The 27,786-nt window shown below is 39.0% G+C and overlaps 5 protein-coding genes across 11 annotated transcripts in view; 2 read left to right on the top strand and 3 right to left on the bottom strand.

The window, feature by feature from the left end:
• LOC106750918 overlaps positions 1-1,684 on the top strand; it is a 20,626-nt gene extending 18,942 nt beyond the window's left edge. Inside the window, exon 12 of the mRNA XM_014631565.1 lies at positions 582-1,684. Coding sequence (XP_014487051.1) covers positions 582-650 — 69 coding nt within the window. The 3' untranslated portion in view covers positions 651-1,684. The remainder of the gene's footprint in view (positions 1-581) is intronic.
• On the bottom strand, positions 1,138-4,672 carry LOC106750919 (solute carrier family 35 member C2). Its single transcript, XM_014631566.1, has 7 exons — positions 4,587-4,672; positions 3,873-4,102; positions 3,541-3,752; positions 3,369-3,441; positions 3,021-3,273; positions 2,669-2,844; positions 1,138-2,406 (listed from the first exon to the last, which is right to left on the bottom strand). Exons 1-7 carry the CDS (start codon positions 4,606-4,608, stop codon positions 2,056-2,058), a joined length of 1,317 nt encoding a protein of 438 aa, XP_014487052.1. The 5' UTR covers positions 4,609-4,672; the 3' UTR covers positions 1,138-2,055.
• Positions 4,656-13,420, bottom strand: LOC106750922 (SOSS complex subunit B homolog). 2 transcript variants are annotated; one of them, XM_014631569.1, is made up of 3 exons: positions 12,170-13,420; positions 7,614-7,930; positions 4,656-4,744 (listed from the first exon to the last, which is right to left on the bottom strand). In XM_014631569.1, exons 1-2 carry the CDS (start codon positions 12,650-12,652, stop codon positions 7,646-7,648), a joined length of 768 nt encoding a protein of 255 aa, XP_014487055.1. In that variant the 5' UTR covers positions 12,653-13,420; the 3' UTR covers positions 4,656-4,744; positions 7,614-7,645. The 2 variants fall into 2 exon arrangements, with proteins under 2 accessions (XP_014487055.1, XP_014487054.1); XM_014631568.1 differs by lacking the exon at positions 4,656-4,744 and having other exon boundaries at positions 7,571-7,930; positions 12,170-13,419.
• A 477-nt stretch (positions 13,421-13,897) lies between these two features.
• LOC106750947 (armadillo repeat-containing protein 1-like) lies at positions 13,898-18,128 on the top strand. Of its 3 annotated transcripts, none has more exons than XM_014631637.1 (5): positions 13,898-14,132; positions 14,459-14,809; positions 15,301-15,636; positions 15,733-15,942; positions 16,092-18,128. In XM_014631637.1, exons 2-5 carry the CDS (start codon positions 14,708-14,710, stop codon positions 16,263-16,265), a joined length of 822 nt encoding a protein of 273 aa, XP_014487123.1. In that variant the 5' UTR covers positions 13,898-14,132; positions 14,459-14,707; the 3' UTR covers positions 16,266-18,128. The 3 variants fall into 3 exon arrangements, with proteins under 3 accessions (XP_014487123.1, XP_014487121.1, XP_014487122.1); XM_014631635.1 differs by having other exon boundaries at positions 14,410-14,809; XM_014631636.1 differs by having other exon boundaries at positions 14,259-14,809.
• A 68-nt stretch (positions 18,129-18,196) lies between these two features.
• Positions 18,197-27,786, bottom strand: part of LOC106750938 (mitogen-activated protein kinase kinase kinase 13) — a 29,502-nt gene continuing 19,912 nt past the window's right edge. For 2 of the 4 annotated variants that reach the window (XM_014631618.1, XM_014631619.1), the window contains exons 2-11: positions 25,042-25,307; positions 24,048-24,234; positions 23,760-23,951; positions 23,001-23,427; positions 21,994-22,220; positions 21,571-21,895; positions 20,875-21,278; positions 20,334-20,534; positions 20,018-20,213; positions 19,749-19,868 (exon numbers count right to left, since the gene is read on the bottom strand). In XM_014631618.1, the coding sequence (XP_014487104.1) occupies positions 19,749-19,868; positions 20,018-20,213; positions 20,334-20,534; positions 20,875-21,278; positions 21,571-21,895; positions 21,994-22,220; positions 23,001-23,427; positions 23,760-23,951; positions 24,048-24,234; positions 25,042-25,307 (2,545 nt within the window). Of the gene's footprint in view, positions 19,869-20,017; positions 20,214-20,333; positions 20,535-20,874; positions 21,279-21,570; positions 21,920-21,993; positions 22,221-23,000; positions 23,428-23,759; positions 23,952-24,047; positions 24,235-25,041; positions 25,308-27,786 lie in introns of all 4 variants that reach the window. The other 2 variants (XM_014631616.1, XM_014631617.1) reach the window with 2 other exon arrangements.

Below are 27,786 nucleotides of genomic sequence, written 5' to 3'. Positions count from 1 at the left end.
TATATATATATATATATATAATTGTAGTTTTTTTTATTTCAAATATATTGCAATACCAATTGTTTTATTAAGTAAAGTCGAAAGAATTTTGTGTAAAAATGTTTTATACTAAAAAAATTATATATATATATATTTTTCTATATTATTTTTTTTAATATTCTAAGAACGTTTGTGTAATATGCCAAGATTATGTGAAATGAATATATACCAACAAGAAAATATTCCTATAATATTAAAAAATATTACATAACATTCTTAGAATACCATAAAAATAATACCATAAAAATATTGTTTTAATATTGAACGATATTCATATAATATTCTAGGATTATTACGCGCTTATGGGGTTCATATACGGAGGCAGGTCATTATTTCTTTTGCGACGTGACAACGCTTTTTAAAAATACTCGAAAGCCCACCAATAAAAATGGAACTACAATTATTCCAATCTTTACCGAAAAGATCCTCCGTTAAAAAAATTTTATATTATATTTTATATTGTTAATTTTATATATAATATAATAATGCATTTAATCAATGGGTGTATCGAAGCTTTTTGCACATGATCGTTAACTTTGCAGGGAGTCGATCTACTAACGAATGCCCGCTTCTTAAAGGCGTGTACACGTTCTCAGCAGCAAAGGGATTAATGTAATGCTCCGATATAGGCTGTAAAGACCGACATCATTTCACATGAAAGCAATGACCGTAATGACAAACTTAACGCATAATTATTGTCAGGAGACACGATAGTGTCTTGCGCCAAGTGCCCTCACACGAAGCTACACAAAGGTCGGCTAGGTGTAATTACGCTGCCCAATTAGTTAAGAGCAGGTAAGATTTTTTGTATCGCCGTAACGGCTGAATAGATTGGGTTCTGAGCAGTGTTATGTTACTTGTGTTGCTCTCCAAAATATCATGTAAAATAAATGTAATCTTGAATAATTTTGTGTATTTAATGCATCTAGTATATTATATCGATGATATTTTATTATTGTTTCTCTCTTTCTCTCTCTATTCGATACTCTTACAAATATTTAATAATGAAATTGAATTTGTCAGGAATTTCGTAATTCTTGGAACATTCATTTGTATAGTTAAGACATAAGTAGGAGAATAAATATATTTGCTAAAAAGTAACATTCATATGTAAAATATTTATTAAGCTCTAATCACAAGATAGAAAATTCACACCCTCAATATGAGGATATAAAAATAAAATTAACTTTATTCTATTTTCTTTTTTGGTACGACAGGATGCGTTATTGTTAACATATTGAATTGTCGCGCGTGTTAGCTCTATCCGACTGTTATTATTTTACAAGACTTACATATAGTCACATCCACACACATACACACACAAGAATTTTTCTAAATTCTTGTATAAAATAAATTATATATCTGAATTTTATACTAGCTTGTTTTAACTATCAAGTTCCATTTGAATTTATCGTATATATATATTGTGCGTTTATTTTAGTCACTAGAAAATTATTATGCAAACAAAGATCGAGTTATTGTTGTATTGTGGAAGCGTATCTTTTAAATTGAAGATCAATTATACAGATTACCAACCAATTGTAAAGCAGAACATTTGTTCATATTTCGAAACAATGACTTAGCTTCTTCACATGTAGCCACATTTTTTTTCTACTGAATATTGAAATACATGTATAATAAAGTCGATCTCATCTCACTTTCTTTGTACTTCGCAATTTTCCAGGATACTCATATAACATGTTTTTGCCATCAAATTATCTTAAAATGATATAATGATTAATTCTTTACATAAACCCTCATCCAAAAGACCATCTCAAGGAATACTTAAAAAGACTGACGTTCTTTCTTTCGCGTTTTTCGTTACGTTAACTTTCACACGCTAAATCTTAGAATATAACCCGTGATGTCAACGTTTCAAACGTTATCAACTGTAAAGTTTATGATGCAAAAATATAAAATACTACAAGCTGTAAATGTACGTTGTCTGGAATGTTCCTCCTCGTTGAAGTACGCCTTGCAGAGCAGTGTGTATTAGAGCTAAAGATTCACGATGTGTCACTGCTCTCTGCGTTGCAAAATATCAGACAGTATTTGCGTCGAATTGTCACCCTCTCTCGAGCCACCGTCTTCATCTGAGCTGAATTCCGCGTTCAGAAGATTCATCAAGGACGTTGATTTCTCCGTTAATAACGGTATATTCGAATCGGTCCCCTCTTCGTGCTTAGGATTCTCACTCGGCAACTTTGATTGCAATTCCAAATTATCAACCGCCTTCTTCCTATTGACCAATATCTTCTGGACAACGTGAAGTGTTATACCACCAAGGCACATTAACAATCCTATGAAGTTAAAGCCAGTCATTTGGTCACCTTTCCAAACGAAGGCCAGTATCAATATGAATATTTCCTACAATGAAGCATAAATGTAAGAATTACATTAATCTCATCTGCGTATATGTGTGAAATATTGCTCTGTGTATAATAAAATTTAATAACTTGCACAAAAACGTATCTCTAATATTATATTATATCTGAATATGTATATCACGAATTACAGATATTTGATAACTGTCACAATTTTAATCGAGAATAAGACATATTGACATATCGCGTATATATTATGTAGTATGTATGTGAAAAGGTAATGAAATTAATTAGTCATCGTTTACCTTAAATATTCCCGAGATCGACAATGTCAGACTAGAAGTATAAGTAACAACTAAGAATTCCATCACTTCCATACTAAATGCTAGAATGGCACCGGCTATTACAGCACTCGTAGTCAATAAAATGCCACCGATGTCGCTCCAGTCGGTGCTTTTAAAATTACCGTATATTTTGCTTCCTAAAGTATAATATACACTTACAATACCTTGAATTATGATGGAACGCATTGCAATATGTTAAAATATGTCAAAAGAAATATCAATTCCTTTAATCGTTCACGCGTGGCCTAGTTAACTGCAGGATTTTACTAAGTTTTCTATTAAAATCTGGCTGATCGAAGAGCGTAAGCATTACCTTCAAACCACGAAGCTACAAATAACGCGGGTAACAGCATCCAGGGTTGCATATAGTACATCATGTCTATTGGATCGTGGAGGCCAAGTTTGGATCTTTGCATGATCAGTTGTGTCATAGTCCACCGAAAGCCACTCGCGAATGACGCTAAGAGACACAGTATAAATCCAAAAACACCGAATTGGGTAGATTTATACGTGAACATCGCCAATCCTCCTGCTATCATCACTACTATTCCTACTAGTGACCATGACTACGATAAACGATAATTATTTGTCTATTCAAGATACATGTCTACGAGTCTAGTATCTTATTTCCAATCAAAATGCACAGCACAATTGGCCTTACCTTCTTCTCCAGTTTAAAGACGAGGGAAAATCCAAGAATAAATATAATAGTGGTTGACTTAGTCATGGTGTACCTGCGAGGAAATGTCGTTCAACAATTATATCCCGAATGTAAGACATAAATACCGAATGTATCGTGCTTGAATTATCGTTCCAAGGTAACATATACTTACAAGGACATGTGGATCAATGAAAGCGCCCAATTTGACAAACCAACATCGACACCGCTGGCAATGCCAGGTGCCATTAATGACCAAACTATACTTTGCCACGGAAGATTTATCTGCTTGCTGTTGCAACATCTTCTGATGCATCTTATCAATGCGGCCAGTATGAACTTGACGACCAAGTGGCAAACCACTACTCCCAGAGGAAAATTAAATCCCTGAGGACATTGTGATAAATATTAATGAAGGTACGTCAAGATTTTTTTATAATAATCAAGATAGCAACAGACAAGTAATTACTTACTAATTTACTTACTAATTGGTGTACAATTACTCACATACGTATTATAAAGCCACGGTTGGTAAAATGTAAGGCCCACTGATAGAACAAAGTAAGCGGAGATTAGTAAAAGGGCTTGGGTTGCTTTTCTCCAAAATGAGTTCTCCAGTTTCGACAAATTTTGAAAATCTGGGACATTTTGTGCCAAATAATCTGTTGTATCTACATCGTCCCTGGCAATTTGATACTTTACATGTGAACGTGTCATATTTTTCTCAAAGAAGAAATCTGGAAAAGATAAAAAATATATGATTAATACAATGCCCATCCAGAAATAAGAGAAAAAAGACAAGTAACATAAGGATTCAAAATTTCTTTTATTTTATTTCCACTGCACAATTTAATCAACGTCATACGAAATAAATTCTTATGTGTTCTCTTTGGCACACACACAAAATATTTCATAAAATATATACAAATAAGCTATAATATTTAGAAATCATTGCTATGAAAATATTACTTCAAAAGAAACGGCTAATATTATTTTCAAGAAAAAAATGTTTACAAACATTTTTTGCATCTTAATTCCTACATTTTCATTTAATTTCACACACATACATATAGGCAAAGATTTCATATTTCATTTATATTTAATTTTATAAAACTGGATTCCTAAAAAAACATGAGTGAATACAATATGGTTACTTCTGCACGATACAGTGGAGTGAAAATTCTAATTGATCAAGTTTGGGCAAATAAAAAAGAAACATACCGCTTTGTGTAGCTCCGGACATAAAAAAATTATTAATGAATCATCACGTTCGGAGAATTGCTGCGCATGAATAGCCGTTCAGGTGTTAAAGGTCTAATAAGGTCCATACGGTAGCTCACGGCATCACTGTCACTTTCCTGGGGACAAATATTAAAATTCTGATTTAAATCGAGAGGGTAGATTTCGACAGAGCGGAGGATACGGGATCGCTTACCTTGGCATTAACATAAGGTAACGAGAAAACGTACACGCGCGAACATAACCTAGAGATACGAAAGGTGCGACACGGCAGCTGTCAACCGCTCGTGAGAGGCCTAACCCGAAGAGGATTGTCGCGTTATCAATGGAGCTTCTCGCTCGAGTCGTTCGCGAGAAAAGAGAGAGAGTTTATTTGTCAGGTTGGCAACGACAGTGCAAACATGCTTGTTTTCGTTTTCTCTTCGAGCGCTCCTCGCGATTGCACACCTTGCACACGAACGCGTAATCACTACACCGTGTTGGTAAAAAAAGAAATCGCCGCGTCAGTAGTGTGAATCGATACTGTTGCATATATATATACGTATGCATACATACACATGTCCTCGTTTATTATTTTGAACTTCGAACAAAAAGTCCCATATTGACGTTTATTATATTTATTTATATTCATTAACACGCTGCCGCGCGCGTGTGTATGTGTGTGCGTGCTTGCGAAAAAAGCCGATATTTTAAAAATGACTCCCCGACGCGCGAATTGATGGTTTACATACTTACGATAAACAATTGAGAGCGCTTCTTCCTATAACTATTAAGGGAACTACAGTGCGATGTTTGTTGAAAAAGAATTCTCGGCGTGTCGAGTAAATGGATTCGGAGTAACGAATGCCGAGTTTTTACGCGAGGACGTCGAACACCACCGGATATTCGGCGGAAAACTTGCGGTTTGAGAACTGACGTATATCAGTCATGCAATTATCGTGCGATAAGCTTCTATATGGTTGCGTTCCGATAATATGCGTACAAGAAAGTGACGTATTACTTGTAACAATGTTACCGTAACTTTGTTTTTCAGTAACAATTTAGACAGCACAATGTCCAAAATCAGGACATAAGAAGTCTTTTAGACATCTCAAAAACGACTTAAAGACGTCTTTGTGTCGGTCCACAATAGGTATTTTAAGCCTTAAACCTTAAGAAATTGACCAATCATAGTCGAATGTGAAGAGAATAATGAACTGTGATTGGTCAATTTCTTAAAACCTAAAATATCTATTGTGAATCGACATTTATATTACGATATCTTAAAGACAAGTTGAAGATGGTAATGGTTTAACAAATAAATTTCCCAACCTTCTATGTGCGTGTGCGTGTGTATGTGTACAAGGTGGTTCATAAAAAGATAAATAAATGAAAGTATCAATAGATAATTATAATTTATAATTAATCGTCAAATACACAAACTCGCGCGCGCGCGTCGTTAAACAAAGACAAATCACTCCAAGACAAATAAAAGGGGATTCTCACAAATCCTGCTCGTGATTCTTTTATTTGCACCATAAATACGAATCTTTCTCCCTTATTGTTACAATACATGTAAATTTCATCGGTCCCGGTCCGCACTGCTCCGCGCAAACACTACACTCGCATTGTTCAGGTTTCAAGTGGCCGTAGCCCGGTTGCGCCAAACTCCGATCAAGCCAAGCGACGATCGGCTTGCAGGATGTCACCAATCGAAAGGAGTTAGGAGTTCGGACAATTTTACATGTACGCTGAACTGATCACAAATGTCACTTTGTGCATATACTTATTCACTCGAACGTGTAACACGAAGAATTCACGGCAATGCGTTTTCTCGCTTCCGACCTCATCGAACAAGGACAATGCGTATGGCCTGTTCCACAAAATGTCGTGCATCGTCGTCGGACGTCGGAACGCAGTCCATAGTCGAATGAGGAGAACTCGTTCTCGAAAAAAATGAATTCTCTCATTGGACCGTCGGCTAGATGTCTCGACATCCGACTCCGATATACGGTGTATCGCAGAACAGGCCTAAACATGGCTACCCGAGATGCCTTGATCGGAGTTTGATGCGGCCCGGAGAGAGTTGATTGTGATAATCGCCGAGATAACAGACAACTCAATGAGCGATTTACGTTCGCGAAATGCACGGTATCTCTGCTCGAATTGCGCGCGAGCCGCCGACAGTTCATCACCATCACGGCGACATTCGCCCGCGACGTTCTCGCCGGGCCCTTCGCAGCGTGACAACTACGAGACACAACCGGTCGTCACACTCTCACTCTTTTCCTTTCTTTCCTTTCCCTTCAATAGACATCTGTCTCCACACAGTGGACACAGCACGATTCCCCCTTACTCTTCCTTACCTCCTCTCTCCCGCTCAATGAACGGTCGCTCGGGACACGTCGAGCACGACAATCGGATTCGTTTATGGCGCGAGGACCGTCGAATCCTACCAGGATCCTACCCGGAACGTGTGTCCTGTACACAATTCTTCTGTAGTACAATTTTTTCGTAATACAATCCTTCGTGTAGAATAACGAGAGAGAGAGAGAGAGAGAGAGAGAGAGAGAGAGAGAAGCAGCGTCGAGCACCGACCTTTCTCTTGTCGAAGACGCGTCGAGAGACCCGTGTACGATTTCCGTCGCAAGTCCCTTGTCGAATCCTCTTTGTAAAACGCTCCGAAATCAATCCTTCCGACCGAGCGACGTCCAGAAGCGCAGAATTGCATCCTGGAGGTCGATCCCCATTCCCTCGGACGCCGCGCGCGATCGTCGAGAGATCATCGTGTTCTTCGCGCCACTACGTTCCAGCGTTTGGCGTTGAACTCTCAACGGGTGGAAACGAATCCGCGGGGGTGATGATGGTATCGTAAGGTTTTTAAAAAAGAAATAAAATAAAATAAAACGGTATATTACAGTCGCGTTCGCGGCCGGCCAGCCCCCTCGTGCGTGCACGGACGTGCGTGCGCGCGTACGCGCGCGCGTTTATTGTTATTATTATTATTATTATTATTATTATTATTATTACATATATATGATGAGACGCTTCCTTCTCATGTGTTATCTCCGGTCACCGCGACCGCCGTTCCTGTAGCCGCCGCGACCGCGCGAGTTGCTCTTCGTGTTCGCCGGTCCGCCCTTGATCGTCGTCGAGTCGCCGCCGGACGCCGGGTATCGCGCCGAGCTACCGGGTAGACCGGACCCGCTAACATTGCCGCCCCCGCCGCCCCCGCCCGCGCTACCGCCGCTGCCGCCTCCGGTGGTGGCGTTGCCGTTGCCGCTTTTCGCGGCCGTTGAACCTCCAGCCGTCCCACCGCTGCCGGGCGTCGTGTTACTTTGGATGGCCTGCGGAAAATTGCACAAGTTCAATTTGGTTTATCCTCAACCACGCGCCCCGCTCCGAGAGAGCTGCTGCTCTGCACGTGTCCGCAAGGACGTCACGGCACGTGACGACACTCGTTGCCGGCAGCTCTCTCGCGAAAAACGGTCGTTGAATCGCACGATCGGCCGTGACGAAGATGTCTCCGAGGGGTTCTCCGCGGGGGAACAATCGATGTTTATCGAACGTCAAGTTTCCCGAATGGAAATGTCAGCCCTATGTTAACGCTAAAAGTATCGACGATTAACGTGTACCTTTCTGCCGGAGCAGTTTAAATAAGATTTTTGAAAAAAAAATACGTAATGCGTAAGGAAAAAATGTTTATTTGTTTACACATTGCGACAAAAAATTCCGACTGATTCAATTATTTTTATAATATTACACGAATATTCTATTGATGTTATATGTTCACTTCACATAATATTCTTGGCATATTATAAAAATATTCTTTGAATATTAAAAAAAGAATTAAATAATAATAATATAGAAAAATATCTATAAATATAGCGTATATATATATTCGTTCGATAAAATTAGATTGTTTTTTATTTCAAATATATTGCAATACCAATTGTTTTCTTATATAAATAAAGTAGAAAGAATTTGTATAAAAATATTATATATATATATATATATACAAATTCTTTCTACTTTATTTATATAATAAAACAATTGATATTGCAATACGTTTCAAATAAAAAATTATTTTTTTAATATTATTAAGAGTGGACATGTAACCATCTATTAATATTCCAAAAATATTACTTAATATTAAATAATATTACGCGCTTATAGGATGCTGACATACAACGTGGCAACTTAATGCCAACATAACAGATGGGTGATGATCCGTCATGATATTTTGGCCAAGTCCGCTTCCAATCGCGGTATACCGCTAACAATTTGCTTACTGGGTATACAGTACCGCCACAATGAATAGAAAACGTCGAACGGAACGCTTTCAGTTGGCGATTCGCTCACAAGGTAGTTTCATCGTGGAAAGTTCGCGCACGTTTAGACTCGAATGTACATATTCGTGTTATACATTGTTCGTTCGCTCGGTGTATACTCGGCTTAACAACGCGAAAGTTCGCATTCGTTGTTCGCTCGCTCGGTATAGGCTCAGCTTGTGAAACGTGACTGTCACGTATTCGCGTGCACGCGCGAACAGAGCCCGTGCTCGGCTGTAATTAAATATCCGACTATCGTCGCGCGAGGCAGAGAGATGTGACACGTAGCGCGAATATAATAATGACATTCCCGACTCGGGCTGCATTCTCTTTGGCCGTTTACGCCCTGTAATTCTATTTTGAATATTCATTAAAGTGAATGTACACCGATGTCCAACTCTGGACATTCTTTGTTGTTTTGATCTTTAACCCGTTTCGGGCAAAAATACTGAGATCCAATACCGTTCCGGGATAATTGAAAACGAAGGAACTGGAAGAACTTCAAATCAGAATTTCCCGACCAGCTGGTTTTTCCCGGAAAACAGAATCGGAACAGCTACTTTGAGTGACACCTGGAGTATACCCGGTGAATCATAACGGGAATCGTCATTTTCGACGATTTGAACTCTTGGCTGCAATCTCATCATTGTTTTTCCAATTTTCTATTTGTTATTACCTTTAATTGATTAATTAAAAAGATGTGTTTTACAAAGTTATTTTCCACTCCCATTTACCGCCGGGGAAGGGGGTGATGAGCGGACAGGTGAAATTATTTTGTGAAAGGCAAAAGCCCGAACTATATTTCAGTTCGCGGGTTCTAAGTCGGAATCTACCTTTATCATAGATAGAAAAATGTGTGAATACAGGTAAATTTGTTGTTCCTATATAGAAAGAGAGAGGAACGAAATGGATTGAACACGAATATTCAAACTTTAAAAATATATAATATATTATATATATTGAAATACACGCATGTTTTATATTTAAAAATTAAATATTCGTATCTAAAGACAACGAGACAACAAGAATGTTCAATTAGGTACATGTCCAGGCATTAGTATTTACCTCACATGCCAAAGGAAAATGGAATGACGAAGCTTGCAGCGCGTGAGCGGCCGAAGAAAACGCAGCCTCGATGTCGAGGGAGAGCTCGTCTTCCCTGCCACGCGAGTCGTACGGTCGCTATCATGAATTATTGAGAGATATCGCGCTTGGTTAGGACATCAGCTGCGAGAACTGACGAGAATTGACGTAAACTCGATATACTTTGTGTATAGACGGATAAACAGTGCCGCGCGCGCCGAGAGTTTCATGCCGCTACCGTCGTCGCGGACGAACGTTTCATTTTCCTCTTCCGTTAGCCGGCTTGCCTTCGGCCGCGATTATCGTACACGCTACTCATGCTAATGCGATCTACAATAACATATATTTCACCGCGATAAGCACGGCCATATACGAGATGTGAGAAAGAGATGTATAAGCGGAGATACGCCGCTTGGAGACGGGCAATTTGAATGTTCAGAGATCCCATATTCTGAGCTTAGTTTCGTCGATAAAAGTGCATCTAACGACCAAATCACACTAGCGATTGCCGATTGAATTGCGATTGGCGATTACTTTTCAATCAATCTGAGCAAAGTAGCCACTTATTGAGGTCAGTGATTGCCATTTAGAAAATTTTATAATCGTCAAATGTAATACAATCGGCAATCGCTAGTGTGATTTGGCCTTAAGGCTTTATAGTCCCGGTCTACAATAGTTTTTTAAGCCTTAAGACTTAAGAAATTGATTAATCACGGTCGATTATTCTCCTCACGTTCGATGATGGGTACTGTGATTGGTCAATTTCTTAAATCATATTTATAATACTATTTAAATCGGTGTCTACAATGAGAATTTAAGACGTAAAACTTGAGCTTTAGGCCTCAAGCTGTAAGAAATTGACCAATTCCAATCGATTAGTCTCCTCATTAGACTGTGATTTGTCAATTTCTTACGACTTACGGTAGTTATTACGCTGGGTGCCATTTTCAGCGGTGCATCCAGGGAACCACTCATAAATTTAGTATTTATCAAGCAAAGTTATGTTCCTACACATTTATTTCGCTATCTAAATAATAAATATTAATTTAAAACGAAGTTGAGGTAGACATATATATATATACACGTATGTATATATATATTACAAATATGAAAATATTTTTCATATTTCTTATTAATGCAATTTTTATACATTAGTTGATTTAGTATGGATGCGCCGAAAAAAGGTATATAAATGTTTAAATACGTGCATATGTATATTTTTTTCGAGTAGTACAGCAATTTTGTACCGCTGTATTTTAAAAACAAAATGGTCAATAATTCTGAAATGTTTATATAACGTTTCTATATTAGTCCTTAACACGTTCATTGCCGATCACGCGATATCGCGTGATGCGAGTTCTCACAAAACGGCCGATCACGCGTTATCGCGTAACAGATATTTAGAATACATAAATCCTATGTACATACTAATAAAAGCATATAAACAATATATTAACTTATTTTGAGCACAATAAAAACTAAATTAAAAAATTTTAAAAATACGAAATTCCAATTTTCAGCTTGGCAATGAACGTGTTAATATCAATATAATTTTTCGTAAAAATTCTAAATATGGTTTAAAAGAAATTAAAAATGTAAGTTAAAAATAAAACATTATCATCCCGAGGAGCATGTAAAAAAAAGTGTCATTTCCAGTTCCGAAGTAGAACAAAAAGTCACATAAAAATGAAGATGACATCATTTCGAAGTCATCTTGACTTTTATACGACTTTTTTGCTCCACTTTGGTTACGAATATCTCAGCTTTCGAATGGTCAATCGTCTTTCAATTCCTCCGATAATTAGGTCATATTTAAGCCTACGTATAGTGCAAATCTCTCGACGAATTCTTAAGAAGCTCATTTTATCCTCCCGCTATTTTCTAGGCTCAAAACTTGAGTACATCTTACGTCTTAAATTCTCACTATAAACACCGCTGCAAGACCGTCTCAAATTTATCTTCAGATGTTGTACGACTTGTTTCATTGGCTACGAGACATCTGAAGATGAACCCGGGATGGTCTTAAATATAAAATCCAACCGTGAATGCCAATCATAAAGGAATGGCTTAGGAACTACCCAATTGGCTGACAGGCCAATTCAGAGCTATTTTGTCGACGAAAGTGAGTTCAAATTCGGAGCGAAGGATCGAAACGATCCGGCGTTTACGTACCAAGGGCTGCCGTCCGCCCGGTTGTTGGCCGGACATACTGTTCGCGTTGCCGTTGTTGGTGATGCTGTTATTGACATTGCTACCAGGCGAGCCGCTCTGATTGACCAACTGCTGGGCTAACGCCGGGTTGGGCTCGCTCATGTTCAGCTGCTCGTTTATCACCATGCAAAACTCCCCGATCTTCTGTATGTCGCCGGTCTTGCCGGAATATAGAGTTAGACACTGCCGCCAGACCGAGGCGTATCCCTTGGTGAGCCGCACGATGTCGCCGGGCACCAGGAGCTGACCCGGCTCGTCCCAGATGGAGACGTTCATGCAGGCGGTGCTGTCAGCCACTTTGAACGTTCGAACTTCGCGGTTCTCTTTGGTGATAGTAGGGTGGCTAACCTCTAGAACGATAAACACTACGTTGATGTTCTTTTGGCCCGGTCGAATGTCCTTTATCATTACGAATTCCATCGCACCACGCACAACGGGTTGCATGCACACATATACAGTCGAGAATCACAAGAGAAGGCGCGATCTTGTCACCTCGAAGACCCGCCGAGTCTGTGTCGCCAGAGTCTATCTCTCTCTTCGTCGTCGTCGCTCCTCTCACCCGTCCTTCTTTTCGTGCACTTCGTACAGCGCGCGTTCACCGAATGACCCGGCGACGTCAGTGCGTGACAAATATACCCTCTCCCCCTCTCCGCCGAGTAAAAGCTTGTCCACTTCCGCTCGTCCCTACCCCTGGTCACGCTCGGCGCTAAGACGATCGACCTCTTTTTTTTTTTTTAGCGAGCCGACGATGATCGTTCGTTCGTGTTGTTGCGACCTGCTCGAGTCGAGTATTGCGAATGGTGGTGCGCGAAGCCGTAGAGACACGACGTATGGCCAACGACGGTGCATCAGAGGGACAAGACGAGCCTCGTCGCGTCCGCCATGTTGTTGATAAGCGACATTGGCCGAACGTCGACCATATTGTGCTAGTTGGCCGCGCGGCCGCTGGGCGCCACCGCCGTCGCCTCTGGAGCACGCCGCGCATTCTCCTTCAACTTTCGCGCGCCCGTCACGTGCTGCCGGTGTCGCCAACTTACCTTGTCGAATAATATTACTAGAATATTATCAGAATATTATATTTAGTTCGATATTCTAAGAATATGGCTAGAATATAATATTTAATATTAAATAATATTACGCGCTCATAGGGAAAGAGTTAGAAATTAACTGAAATCTTATATCATAAGTGTGAAATATGTAAGTAGAACCACACGAATGTTCTAACTTTCGAACGAAATTAATTTATGTACTTAGCTTAATACATATATTACCAAGTTATTAATTTATTTTTACGATAAGATCACCTTGTCACTAATTGGGACGTTCACCTCATGACAGATTTATAAATATTAAATTAGCAATACTGCACGTGAGTATATGTGTGTATGTGGATCCACTTTTTAAACTTCAAACCCCTACTCGAAACTTTCAAACAAAATAAATTTTACTCAGCTTACACATATATTAGCTTAACACATATATTATCAATTTATTAATTTATTTTCACGAATTAAAATTGCCTTGCTACTAATTACCTCGTCACGGATTACAAAATTTCGAGTAGCAATACTGTACATGACCTCCTCGTGCGCATGCGACGAGTGCACCCCCGTCCGCGCGACCTGCACTTGACGTGCACCTGCGCGATTTTTCCCTCTTCTATCGCGGATTCGCGGATATCTATCTGTCTCGCTTTCCGCACGGAAGATGGTGCCGATCTTGCCGACGGAAACTCTCTCTCTCTCTCTCTAGTTTTCCCTCGCCAGCAGCTTATCAGTACCACGCCAATTGACGTCGGTCACTGTTGACATCGGTGGTCAGCTGTAGCGTGGTCGTCTAGCGGAAAAGGCGAAGCTGCCGCGCGTTCGATCCGCCGTCGTGTCGGTTCACAGTCGGGACGAAGATTCCTCCGGAGACCGCGAAGGTACGCTATCGCGCGCATTGTTTACAACATGCGCATTCGTACGCTCCATATTGACGAGAGCGAGGACGCTGCGAGGACCCCTTCGGCCTTTGTTTACCATTGTAAAAGATTGTTACGCGTTCCCAGAGTCTGCGTGCGTGTCAGCCCTTTGCATCCCACCTCTCCCCGGTGCCGAGTAAAAACGACTCCGATAACTCGGAGGCAGCGTCCCTCGCCGATCGATTTTGATCAAATGCCAAATACCGACCGCTTCTTCTCCCTCGCATCGTGTTCGCAGGCTCTCCCGATGGTCGCTCGATCTTCGGGTTTTGAGTAAGTAAGGTTAGAGCGACCGCCAGGTAACATCTGTGTGACATCGTCGCGGCGTAATAACCGAGGAAACAGGCCGGGGCACGTTCGTCGACTCGAGGATGGACTCGATCCTCGACGGTGATGTGTGGTAGGATGAGCCGCGGCTGTCGCTATTGGAGAAACGATACGCCTTCTGAATCTCGGTAGAAAGACTGAACAAGTCCCCGTCGGTCGGGCACGCGAATTCTCAGGTGTGTTTAATGTCAACGTAACACCCGCGAACAATGGACGGAGAAGATTCTCTGGACCCGCAGGAGCTGCAGGAAACCCTCCAGACGTACAGAAAGCTTGCGAATGATCTTGCGAATCATGATACCATCCTGAAGGTGAGAGCTCTCGTTCTTGAAGTTTGTCACTCAATCGTCCATATTCTGAGGTCAAGCTGAGCTTTTACCTCTGGTGGCTTAGAAGTGGTTTAGGAATCACCTGATTGGCTGAGAAGCTGTGTTTCAGGCATTTTTGTCAAGGCAAATGTGAGTTCAGAATATTGGCCAGAAAATTTATGGCTTACTGACCTTTCTATTACAATACATGTATATACATATATATATAATCATAGTCATAATATTATAATAGAAAGGTCAACAAGTCATAAACTCCGATTTATATTCTGAACTCATTTTTATCGATAAAAGTGGCTTCTCAGCCAATCAGGTGATTCCTGAGCTACTTTTAGGGTTAAAAGTTCAGAAATTAGGCACATGAGTTATATGTATAAAAATCGTATACATATATGTAAGAGATCATTCTCTTATCATTCTCTTTATCTATACAGTTTGCGCAGGATATAAGTTCCGACCTGTTATTTGTGTTGTAGGACAAAACGGTTCTATCGTACGTAGCGTATGTTTTGGAAGTACCTGATATAGATGTTGTTAATTTAGCTTTAGACATTCTGGAGATATTTGTCAAGAATGTCGATAATTACATACACATAACCTCGACCTTTGGTGTGCGCGAATCACTGGAAGCGACCATAAACAAATATAGTCTGAGCGAGCCGAAGATATCAAATCGAGCGCAAAACATCAAAGACGACATAGAACGTATGAAACCACCAATATATAACTTGCGCAGCCGATGCAGGCGAGTCATAGAACCGAAAAAGCTGAAGACACACATGATAGTCCTGCATGTTCAAGGTTTGCTACCGGTAATCAGAAATCACCTCACAGTTTGTTAATATCATATCACGAAGATGGTTCTACGTCGATTGTGAACTGCAATGGTGATATCATTGATGTATCAGGAAACCCGTGCCGAATTGGAAGCGACTTTAATCAGAATCGACGGCCTCGTCTCGCTCGTCGTCGATGTGGAGCATCAGCGTGTAACAATGCGTACGTTGAACTACGTCACGGCTAAGCAAATCGCGGAAGCGATCGACAAGAACACGGACAACATGAAGGCGAGACTGGTTACGAGAAATAAATTCAATCAGGAGTTTCTCGTGAAGCTGGTAAGAACGTTGTGCGATGGCTCGAAATCGGCTCGCAGCTCACCTCTATTCTACTTTCGTATCGATATTTTCGCATATTTATATAAATAATCGATTGATGTTTCGATGCAGAGTTTGTCCCGATGGGAATTATAACATGTTTCTTGCAGGTGCAATCTGGCGACAGTAGCGACGGCGATGAAATGCCCGATTATTTGCCCGAGGAGGAGGAGCAAGAGGACGATAAGGAAGGAGTCGTGTCGCTGTTTACCGGCTTAAAGCAAAGCGCTTCATCCTTATACAAATCTACCGCCGAGTTTCTGAGTAATTCATTTTACTGGTAGAATTTACGGCTGTAAACGCGGGAAAATGTTGATCATAACTTTATTTATTCGGAATTAATTGTTCGTTCACCCCCCCGAAAGATGGCAATGGCAGTCCATGTGTGTAGATACATTCTTAATATATATATACATATATATATATATATTAAGAGGAAATCTTGTTAAATAATTTACAATTGCTGATCTTGATCAATCGATTATTATTAATATGATCAGTTAAGAATCTCTTTCCCGTACTTCTATCAACGTTTATGGTTGACGATAATTAAAGTAGGGCAAACAAATTAGTCAATTTTTACAGTTTGTATCCAATGCCTTGTACTCGATAGAGAGAATTAATATGTACAAACGTATCTCTAAGTTCTTATACATCTATTTGTAAAAAAGGTATGTTTTGCGTATGTTTGTATAAAGTCGGTCTTATTTTTTTTGTATCTTACCAACCATACCTGCTTCAACTCGCGACTTAATTAAAAGTAATCGATTTCTCATCGAATGTATGTCTCGATGCTACATGTACTATAAAGTTGATTAACGGAATTCTATTCGTATAAATGAGATTTTTCATTGTAGAAGCTTGTAATGTGTAAAGATATGTCATAGCTTAGGTGTGGATGTTTATATATATATATATATGAGCGTTCTCTTGCAAAACAGGTTATTCGCAATCGGACGAAGCATGAAAGAATTCCAATGTTTGATTCGACAATGTCAGTTATTTCTCTGAATATTCGCAAGCTCGCTTGTGTACCATACTTGCTTTTAATATTGTCGTTATGCTCGATCATATTTAGGTAACTCGAAAAACATTTACAAATTTGATGATCGCTTTCAGATAAAGTATATAATGCGTTGCAGAAATTACAATACATGAAAAGGAAGAATCTTTGTATCATATTTGTAAGAAATCTCTGACTTTCTTCATGGAATGCTCGTAAAAACTCATGTACACATATTACAATATGTTCGTATGTTGGTTTCATACGAGGAATATAAAAGATAGAAAAAAACACGTCGTGTAAATCAACTTTATTTTATATATATATAATATATATAACACAAATTTTGTGTACTGCTTCTATTATTATATAATAATAGAACTAGTCAGTTTTTTAGCTGCCACTGCACAAAAGGAACGATTTATGCAACTACTCGCATAAATATGGTGGATACAATACGTATGATTGCTACAAAGTACATATCTCTCTCTCTCTCTCTTTTTTTTCGTCTCCCTTGATCTCTATATGCCTTATAAATTATTTCCTCCAAATGAGCACATCAAAACGTTATTCTATCTCTTACGCGCTAAGTTCCCGTTGTATTGTCTATATTTACAGATACAGATGTATATAATTGTCATTAAGGCAATTCGAGTTTCAAAGCAGGTACAATAGATGGATGCAAAATATGTTTTTTTTTCTCCTTCTTTTTTTTCTTCCGGTAATCAAACAACCAAGTAGTTTGTAGGACATATGCGTGTGACAAAGGGTAGAGCTTACGGTTTAAAATTATTAGTTGACCGGTTTTGCGCGCGGAATGAGTATGAAGTTTCACGTGTGCAGTCCAATGCTATTGTTTGAGCTTCGTTTTGAAACTCCTGTAACCTGCACCACATTCGACTATTACACAATACAACTCTCCTCCTATAAACTATACATATATACATACATATACATATATATACATATACATATACTATATATATATATATATATATATATAGTTTGTGCATGTGTGTGCGCGCGCATATATATGTATAATTTACAATTAGAGCTTATATGAATGCTGAAATCAATAAGTACGCAACCACTAAATTTTATATTCCTCTTTGACTTGTGCTTTGGTTGTACAATCAAGTCAAGTTCTGCTTACGTATGAACATATATATATATATATATATATATATATATATATATATATATATATCGGGAGGTAACAAGATACAAAGTACTCTCCTACTACAGTAAATAGAGAATAGCTTCGGGGAGAAGAGAATTTTCACATTTTTTAGTAATTTTCATCTTGTTTTCGGTTTAACGTGTCTTCGTGTGTGTATATATTCATTGTAAATATAAAAGATCACATAGGTACAACAATATCTCTTCAATACATGCCTCAAAGACTAAATTGCGTAATATTGTAGTTTCATAATTTTTCTAACTTTCACTAGACACTTCGATTCGTCGCGACATCGACGTACTGCATGCAAATTGCCATAGGCACTTATGTCATAAAATTCATTTTACAATCGTTATCGTTATGTTGTACATTCTATTCCGTTTCTAGGAGTAGTGGTATTTGATCTTGTTGTATTGTTTTCACGCGTCTCTAGCTCGCGCGTTTTAATTGTGTATTTACATAATATCATTATTAGCCCGATGCACTTGTAAGCACGGCTATCTACAACCGCTTCTTCACTTTGTCGGGCACAAATACAATGCACAGGGAGGGAAATGTGTGTGTGTGCGCGCGTGTGTGTGTGTGTGAACTCGGAGTTATTCGCCACAGTGCAGGATCGCTTTCGAACAATTCCAACATATAGAAAACTTATTTCTACGGCGGTCGGTTATGCACAGTTCGAAATGAAATTTACGGCTCGAGAGTGATCAAATGCGCGCGTTCAGGAGGAACTGTGAACACAAAGTACGAGAATACAATGCAGGAAATAAATATACGTTCCCTCAAACACTCGAGTACACAGCGATTCCGTGTAATACTATAACGCAACACCTGCTGCACCTGCGCGAACGATATCCCTTCGAAGCATATTTCTTCTCTAATATTTCGACTTGTCGAATGAAAATTCTACGATAGATCTAAGTCAATGATCTCATGCCGATATATACACATGTATATACCGCGAACAGATTCTCAGTGTAACTCAAACTTGAGCAATATTAATCTAATCTTCCTAACAGTTTACGACTGCTTAAATAATGATCGAGCGTGTTTCGAAAGTCGTTCGGATTCGCCGCATTTAAATAAGAGATGTGTAAAGAGTCGAATCTCAGAATAATCGTTTGCTTATATCTTCTAAATAATATTACATATTCCTTATTAATGTATATATGTATATACGTGTACATATGACGTACAGATGCATGTATGTATGAATTGTACAGCGGGAAGCAAAACAATTTTGGACGTAGCTAAGCTCGGAGAGCATTTGATGATCCAATAAGAAGACGAATTAGTAAGAAACAAGTTTTCTCATCGGACCATCGGCTGCATTCTGAATTGGCTGCCTCCAAACCATTTTGCATCTCACTGGGTACATATATATATATATATATATATATATGCATATATGTATGTGTGTCAATGTCGCATGTATGTATAGGTATGAACAGATAAATATATCTACATATTTAACATAAGAATGCAGAATGAGGGATGCCGTAATTACCGAATTCACTGGGCAGTAGTAACTACGCTATAAATCGTTCACAAATCAGATATAAAAATTACACTAAAAGGTATAGTCTATACTCTGCTCTCTATCTTCTTAGTTCCGCTCGCCGGTTGAGATGCAATTGTAACCTCACTGACCTCGTCCGTTTCTGATTGACTCGACGTGTCAGAAGCGTCGTCCATTTCCTTCCTCTGGGTTGACAAATACAAAACCGTTATATTTTAATATCCCGTCTCATTTCTCTTGCGGGAGTCATCGTGTATCGTTTTTCGCAAACTTGATACTCTCAGAACTCCATATATCGCAGAGATAAACGAATCGTATCTAGTAATTCACTCACCTTTTGAGAATCATGTATATCACGGAAAGCCCTTTGAACATCCGGGTTGCTTTCTAAAGTGGAGGACTGACTGGACGGAGGATGCGAATATTCAGAAGTATTTTCCTCATCGGAGGCCAACACCACCTTTGCTCTTTCGGTCGTTTGTTTCGATCTTCTTAATCTGCAGCCAGGAGCTATCGGCCTTCTTGCGATACTGTAATGTATGTAGACGACCGAATGTATAATCATGCGATAGAATTTAAACACTCAGTAACAAGCACTGAATAAATTTGCAAAATTAATGCGTATTCTCATTGTGTACGATTAAACATACCTTCTTCGTCGCAAATAGTTATAAGTATAGCTCGGGTCCTCCCCCTCTTCGTCTGACCAGCTCTCTTCGCACGCGTCATCTTCGCGATCATTTGTAATGTCTGTTCGCGTTATAATGTCGGACTGTTCTTGCTGAATATTCGTCCCGTTGACGTTAATACCGCAAAAGTGAATTAATTTGGCCGGATCTTCTTTGTTCCTACTGCAACAATTTCATTGATTTACTAAGCATTCGATCAATATTAATCATTTATTAAAATGTTAATCCTCAAGTTACACCGTCTCGCTCGACAACTCCAAAATATCTTGGCTTTAACAGCTATTTTAACCGTTAAAGAAAAAAGAAAACACTTATTTTATCAGATAAACATTTTATCTAGATAGCAAAAATCATCAATGTATTTTGTCCTCGTTACAAATAAACGTCTAATAGGTGCGCTATATTCAAATTTCCATTTCAGATTAATTGTGATTCAAAATGAGCAAGTGATAAAAATAAATCTTGTATCCTAGCAAGTATGTAGTATTGTATGAGAGAGTACCTATGAGAGATTAGGACATCCTCGCCGTTTCCATTGTCAATGGGTGAGATAAGACGATTTGCATTAATAATCTCGCTGACTTTTCTGCCGAGCGTCTCGAGATTATCGTCGTCGCTGCAATCCTTCAAACGCTCATTCCCATTGGAGTTATTTTCATCCAAAGGTTCGGGACTGGAGCACGGACTAGACTCGATTCTGTAATGCGATTCCGGCAAAGCCGGATTGCCGTTCAGACACTCCGCCGCTGATTTATTCAACGAAAGTCTCCGGACGCCGCCGTCCAAGGAGCACCTCTCCGCTAGAGAATGCGCCGCATTCGCTACCGGGCTGTGGTCTGTCTCGCTGATGTCCATTATGTCCGTTTGCGTGTGATTATCGACGAATCTTGCAGGTACTTCTGTGCTCTAACGAAAAAGAACAATGCCAATGTGTAGTGCGCGTTTAATGCTAATTATCAACTGCAATGTATTCTGCATAACCGCAATATATGCATGTATGTACAAATGTATTCGTATCTCTCGAGAATTTAACTCTGATAAACAAAGCATCTCTTATAACGGAAAATATGACGAGGATATTATTTTTCATTTATTATAAATTAATAACGAATTTACCACACGTGTACATTTCACGCACCATCGTATTTCGTCGAAACGATTCGTCATTCATCGCGAATTATTAACGTCAAGTTCTTGCCTTTCTTTCACGATGAGGGCTGGATCTGGGACTGGAGCTCACGCCACAGCCCGAGCCAACCCTACGATGTCTGTATTTACGTTGCTTGAAGCTGTTGCTCGGTGCCAGAACGGTTTCCGGCTGATTAGATTCGTTCAGCTGCGTGTACATAATGGCTTTGACAGGACTCTGCGGCAAGTCCGTGGGTGAGGGTGGAGTAGTAGGCGTGGACGAGGTGGACAAGTGCACCGTGCCGTTTCGTTTACGGTAGAGCCTCTCTTGGGCTTTCAACAAGGGACGGACAAGACGTTTCTTGCACTGCTTGTAACCGGATTGTTGTTCTCTCCTGCAAACGTACGTCGATTTACTTCTAATTTATTCGTCCATGTGCGTAACCAGCGTCGCCTCTGTTCAGCAAAATGTACAGCACAACATGTTACTTACTTTATTACATCTCGTTCGCGTAGCTCTAGTTGCAACAACACGGCGCTCAATTCCAAGTACAAGTTGTTAGTCCGCTCGAGTTTGCGTTCGTAATGTTCTCTGATATCCTGAGCGTGCCGTAATTCGTCTTCCCTCCGGCGGATCAGGTCGGCTTCGAAACGCGGACTGCTGTTACTGTTTGATTGCATTTGCATCATATGTTCTCTTATCTGCTTCTTCCAAGATTGCTGTGACAAAGACAATTTTGTTATCACACGGCTTACTCAACAATTCGAGTCGCCTTTATTTTTGAAGCATAGTAAGTTAGTATCGACAATTATACACCGTACAGTTTTCAGTACTTCAAAAGCTGTACTTGTATAAATATTCTATATAAAGACTGTGATAATAAAAAATATATATACTATAAGTAATATAATAATATAACAAATATAACTATAAATTACACAGTCATATATCCAATAGAAATGTGTATCCTCTGAGAATGGCTAAAAAATTAATTTTTCTATTGGCCACGGAATGCGTTGCGACATTCGTCTAGAAAAATGTTGCAACCTTCAATCGGTTAACTGTATTTGCACGTGCAAGGACCGGCATTGGTTTTTAGACACTTACTAGATACAGGGTCTCTAGAAATTTTCAATTACACACATCGTACATAGATGTCCGTGCAACGAAGCTGTTGATTATTTGATGAACTAAGAAAAATATTCTAAATTATCTAAAATCTTATTCAAACACAGCAACATTTGTAACATAAAATATAAAATTATATATAAAGAAAGAAGCAACACACACATATACAATTGCTATTTCGTCAAATAATTGACGGTCATGATATATGAATGTACGATGTGAGTGGTTGAAAATTTCTAACGATCCTACATCTAATAAAGTGTTACAAAATCAACGCCGATATCGAAACAAATGTATAGAGAAAATCGGATTTTTCTTTGTTTAAAGAAGAGAAGTGTCAGCAAAGAGGTGCAAATGATAAACGGTCGTACCTGTGCCTTAAAATAATCTTCGGGCTTCGTAGATAGCACGTCGACTGCCGCTATAGAGAGATGCATCTCGATAAGCTTGAAGGACGGTCTGTTACGTGGCTTAGCTGCCCAGCATTGTTTGACCAATAGACCGTAACCCTCGGGACAACTGTTTGGGATTGGCAAGCGGAGGGAATTGTTGCCGACTCCCCAAATAATAGCGGAGGAATCCACGTCTTTGTAAGGTATCTCGCCGCTAAGTAATTCCCACAGTACGACGCCGTACGACCATATGTCCACCTTTTCCGAGCACGGTTCGTTCCTGATTATCTCAGGCGCCATCCACGCCACCGTACCGGCGAAACTCATCCTCGTGCTAATCTCATTCCACTCCCTGCTCGTACCGAAGTCACTGATCTTCACCACCTCCTTTTGTCCTATCAGAACGCTGCGAGTACAATATTTCCCGTTATTCTGCGGCGATCGCTTTCTACGTACAGAAATCTCGAATTCTATTCTACTTACAAAGGCAAATTCGTATTTTTAACTTTGTTTTCACCTTCCCACACCTAGGCGAGTCTATTTTTAATCACCATAAATTTTTTAGCCAATTTGAGAGAAATTTTTGTCTCTCAGCTAAAGTCTCTCGAAAGAGACTCGCGTTCAAATTGATCAAAAATTTCGTACAAGAAGCGCGACGTACACCGTAGATACGGGATGGCTGAAGTTTTTCTGAATAAACTGATATCGACGAAGATATTATTCGCATTGTTCACTTACTTTGGACTCTTGAGGTCCCTGTGGATGATCTTGTGGGAATGAAGGTATGCCATTCCTGCAGCAATTTGCTTTGACCATGACACCAATCTAGTAGGGGGAACCGGTTCCCCGGCTCTTAGAAGGTCGTACAATGGTCCGTATGGGCAAAATTCCATTATTATGCAATAGCACGGGGCTTGTGTACATACACCTCTGTGAATATAAAACGGTGTATTTTACAAATCAGCTCACAATACCGCGATATCGTGGGATAAGCAGCGATAGTGCGGAAGGAACGGCGGATCTTACTTAAATTGCACAATATTCGGGTGATTGAGCTTCCGCAAATGGCGTATGTCAGTCTCTCTCGGCTCTCTCACTTTTTTCACAGCTACAACCTCCTTATTTAGTTTCCCGCTAAATACCGCACCTTGAGCACCGGACCCGAGCCACTGCAGCTCGCTGATCGATTCAAAAGGTATCTCCCAATCATCCGCTAAAATGATATAACGTTTATAGTCGTCGTGCCAAGTTTGACTTGTTAAGGATATATTGTCCATAAATGTTCGAAATTATGAAAAACAAAAAAAAAAATTACAAATTGATCTCTGCATTGCATTTAAAAGTGACACCAAAAGCTTGACGGTAATTCAGAACTTGGATCAAATTTTAACGAAAAAGTACTATGGTATTAAAAACGAATGTGCAGATTATTATGCACAAATTTCAGAATTTTATTGGCCATTTTTTAAAAATACAGTAGCATAAAATTTATAACTGATAGTAATACTTGAGATGCACATCATATGCACATAACATAAACATTTATGTACCTATTTCTATTATCTGCGCATCTCCGTTAGATCAACTAACGAATAAAAATAGCATTAATAAGAAAAGCAAAAAAATAATATCTTCGTATTCGAAATATTACATGTACATGTCTACCTCAACTCTTCGTTTCAAATTAACATTTATTATTCAGGTAGTGAGATAAGTATATAAGAACGTTTGCTTGATAAATAAATACTAAATTTATGAGTGGCCGCTTTAATACGCCACTGAAAATACAGCACTAATGGGCAATACATCCTTAATTACTCGACTACAGGCTGGATCTATTGTTTGCTTCTATTGTCGCAAAAGGATATTTGAACTTTATTGCAAAATTCCTTGTCAATCTAAAACTATACATTGAATGTATAAAAGTTTCTTGGCGCAGACTCGAGAATTTCACCGAGCAAAAGGACAAGGTAAAAGAGGAAGCCACCTAAGAAAAGAAGGTACTTCACAAGGTACTTACTCGAGTGACCTTTGATTTTCTCGTTTACAGCAGCCTTCGACAGCATAGTCCAGACGGGACGCATGCACCCTAGTATGCCTTCGACCCAACTAGATCGTTGCGAATCGAGGCTTCCTGATCCGGGGCTACATTTGTCACTGGCGTTACTATTATTTTCCGAGTTGGTGTGACTGCTGTTTGGTACTTGGGCTTCTCGCGGATCGGTGATCGCGGCACTCCCTGCGATTGCACTTAGCTGACCCAGCTCTTCTTGGATGCATAACATGCTGAAAATGTAAAAATTGGGATATTCATTACACAGGTCTACTCAAACCTGAAAAAAAGTCCTCTGACTTTTTTTCAGACAATTTCTTAAAAATTCCAAAATAAGAGTGTTTTTAAGTGTGTTTTACAAATAAATATATATTTACTACTATGCAAAATCCTTAATATTCTCCATTTATAAAAGTTTATAAAATAAAATTAAGAACCATTCGAGTTTTAATGATTAAATTTGAAAAATTTTATCTTCAAGAGTTAGAAAAAATTATATAATGCATAACCGATACAAAAAATTCAACTTTTGCAAGATTATTCAAATAAATATCTGTCTTGATTAGACAAAATTGCACCTAACAACACGACACCGTTGTCTTCAATACTAAATATCAGATTAGTCAATATATAATAATGATAAAATCAATGTGTTCTAAACATCAGAGCAACATAATTAAACGTTTAAATTACATACGTAGATGTAGAATAAAAAGTGAATCTATTATAAACGTAAAAGAAGAGAGCTAATATTTGAATTCCCTGATTTCTCCAGGCATCATTCAAGTGACCTAAGAATTGCAGGTTCTCCACGTTAATCCAGGCAGCAGACATCCTGCTGCGACTTCGCAAAGTCACACTTGCGGCATTGCATCGCGCGAAAAAGCAAACAAGTAATCCCGCAAGTCTGCGATTAGACGCACAAAGATCGCAGGAGGCGGAACATTGGATTGAGATTAACGGTGATTGACGTTCGGTGTATCGTGTACGTACGTGCACAGAGGCACGTATTTTTTTTTCTTACACGTCAAACGTACTAATCATCGTAACACCCATATCGTAATTCAGACGGTGGAGACGATCTGCGTCAATTAATAGCCGCACACTTTATAAGCTTTTCCATTTTCGCACGTTCTTTGTCGGCCGATACCGGCCGTCTCTCTCTCTCTTTTTCTTTTTCTGAATATTCAGGTGTTCTCGGCACCGTAAACGTAGCCGTAAACTCGCAGCAGCGTGCGTCCTCTTTGTTGAACTGAGTATACATTGAGGTGCACAAACGAGGAACGAGCTGCGAATGCAAACTTTCGTTGTTACAATCTGGAATATGTACAGCAGGCTCCATTAATGCCATTCCTTAGGCACAATGACATTGAAAGTTTCCATTCAGGAGTACCACTCGTGCATCGTGACTGTTGATAATTTAAAGAATCGGCGAACGATTCTCCAAAGTAGCAGTAATGATGCACGAATATTGAAAAATAACGCAAAAATTTGGGAAATTTTAAAGATTGTCTAGAGAATGATAAAGCATTAATAGAGTTTACTTATATTTAGTTTACTTATAGTCCGAGTCACGAGAAAGTTGCAACACTTTTTTTCGTAATAAATTTCGGAACGAATTCCGTATCTAATAGGAGAATCTGTTTTCCAATTATTCACAAGAGATACATTTTTCCATTGGGTAAAAGATGCGTTGCGAAACTCGCCGAAAAATGTTGGAATCTTTTTGTTACTGGCCATACGCTGAAAACTTTATTTTTGTAACTCATAATACAATATTTGATACGCATTATTGACGATGTAACATTTTTTATTTGCGCCAATCAAATATGGAGAAAACAACAACTTCATAAATTCGTTTAAATTAACGCAACCAAATTATTTGTTTGGTTTTTTCTGGTTTCTAAAAAGAACTTAAAATTCGTGATTTTTAATGGGAAAAATGATCTTCTAAAAAATATCACAATATTTAAAATTTTAATAATTCTAAGCAATTCATATGTAGAAACATCTAATATATCTTTAAAGAAATCTACAGTGCAGCTAGATAAGACATTAGACTGCGGCATTGAAAATTCAAGGTTCGATACTTGGTAAAAATAGCTTTTTTTTATTTTTATTAAAGAACTAAACTTTCTGGCTATAGTAACTAAACAGTAACAAAAAGTTTGTTGAATATATATCATTAACAAACCGATATTAACGTTCAAATAATAGATATTAACCAAATTATTTGTTTAGATCTGCCCAAGTCTGGTTATGACAATTAATTTTCAGTGTACGCCATAACGAGTTCCGAACAGAACGTTTCTGATCGATTTACTCATAAGGTGGTTCATCAAAGAAAGTTCGTATGCGTTTGTACGCGAATGTATACATTCATGTTACACACTCGCCGCTCGCTCGTGCGTTGTTCGTTCGCTCAGTGTATACCCACCTTTACACACACTACGCCCGCCTCACTGCACAGAAACACACCATTCCACGCTTCTTATCGAGTGCAGCTTGTGAGACCGTGAGATATCGCTTTTCTTTCGAATATTTTACAAAAACAAGAGAGACATTATACGCGCGAAATCGGAGACCTTTACAAATTTCGACGATCGCCGAATTCGCGATAGGTCATTTCGAGATGCATCGCGAATCTTTCTTATCGTATCGTCTCTCGGTGCCATTGAAACATCGTTCCTATTTTCAATTTATTTCTTCAGT

Source organism: Dinoponera quadriceps, unplaced genomic scaffold (assembly GCF_001313825.1).
Source record: "Dinoponera quadriceps isolate SergipeBrazil2010 unplaced genomic scaffold, ASM131382v1 scaffold4681, whole genome shotgun sequence".
Classification (NCBI taxonomy): domain Eukaryota; kingdom Metazoa; phylum Arthropoda; class Insecta; order Hymenoptera; family Formicidae; genus Dinoponera; species Dinoponera quadriceps.
This window is presented reverse-complemented; position numbering and strand designations above follow the sequence as displayed.

Coding starts and splice junctions, on each gene's coding strand:
- LOC106750919 (XM_014631566.1), bottom strand. CDS start 4,608: ATGTCCGGAGCTACACAAAGCG. Junction 3,442..3,540: donor TCATTGATCCACATGTCCTT/GTAAGTATATGT, acceptor ATTTCCTCGCAG/GTACACCATGACTAAGTCAA. Junction 2,845..3,020: donor TGTAGCTTCGTGGTTTGAAG/GTAATGCTTACG, acceptor ATTATACTTTAG/GAAGCAAAATATACGGTAAT.
- LOC106750922 (XM_014631569.1), bottom strand. CDS start 12,652: ATGCAACCCGTTGTGCGTGGTGCGATGGAATTCGTAATGATAAAGGAC. Junction 7,931..12,169: donor CGGGCGGACGGCAGCCCTTG/GTACGTAAACGC, acceptor AATTTTCCGCAG/GCCATCCAAAGTAACACGAC.
- LOC106750947 (XM_014631637.1), top strand. CDS start 14,708: ATGGACGGAGAAGATTCTCTGGACCCGCAGGAGCTGCAGGAAACCCTC. Junction 14,810..15,300: donor ATCATGATACCATCCTGAAG/GTGAGAGCTCTC, acceptor TTTGTGTTGTAG/GACAAAACGGTTCTATCGTA. Junction 15,943..16,091: donor AGGAGTTTCTCGTGAAGCTG/GTAAGAACGTTG, acceptor TGTTTCTTGCAG/GTGCAATCTGGCGACAGTAG.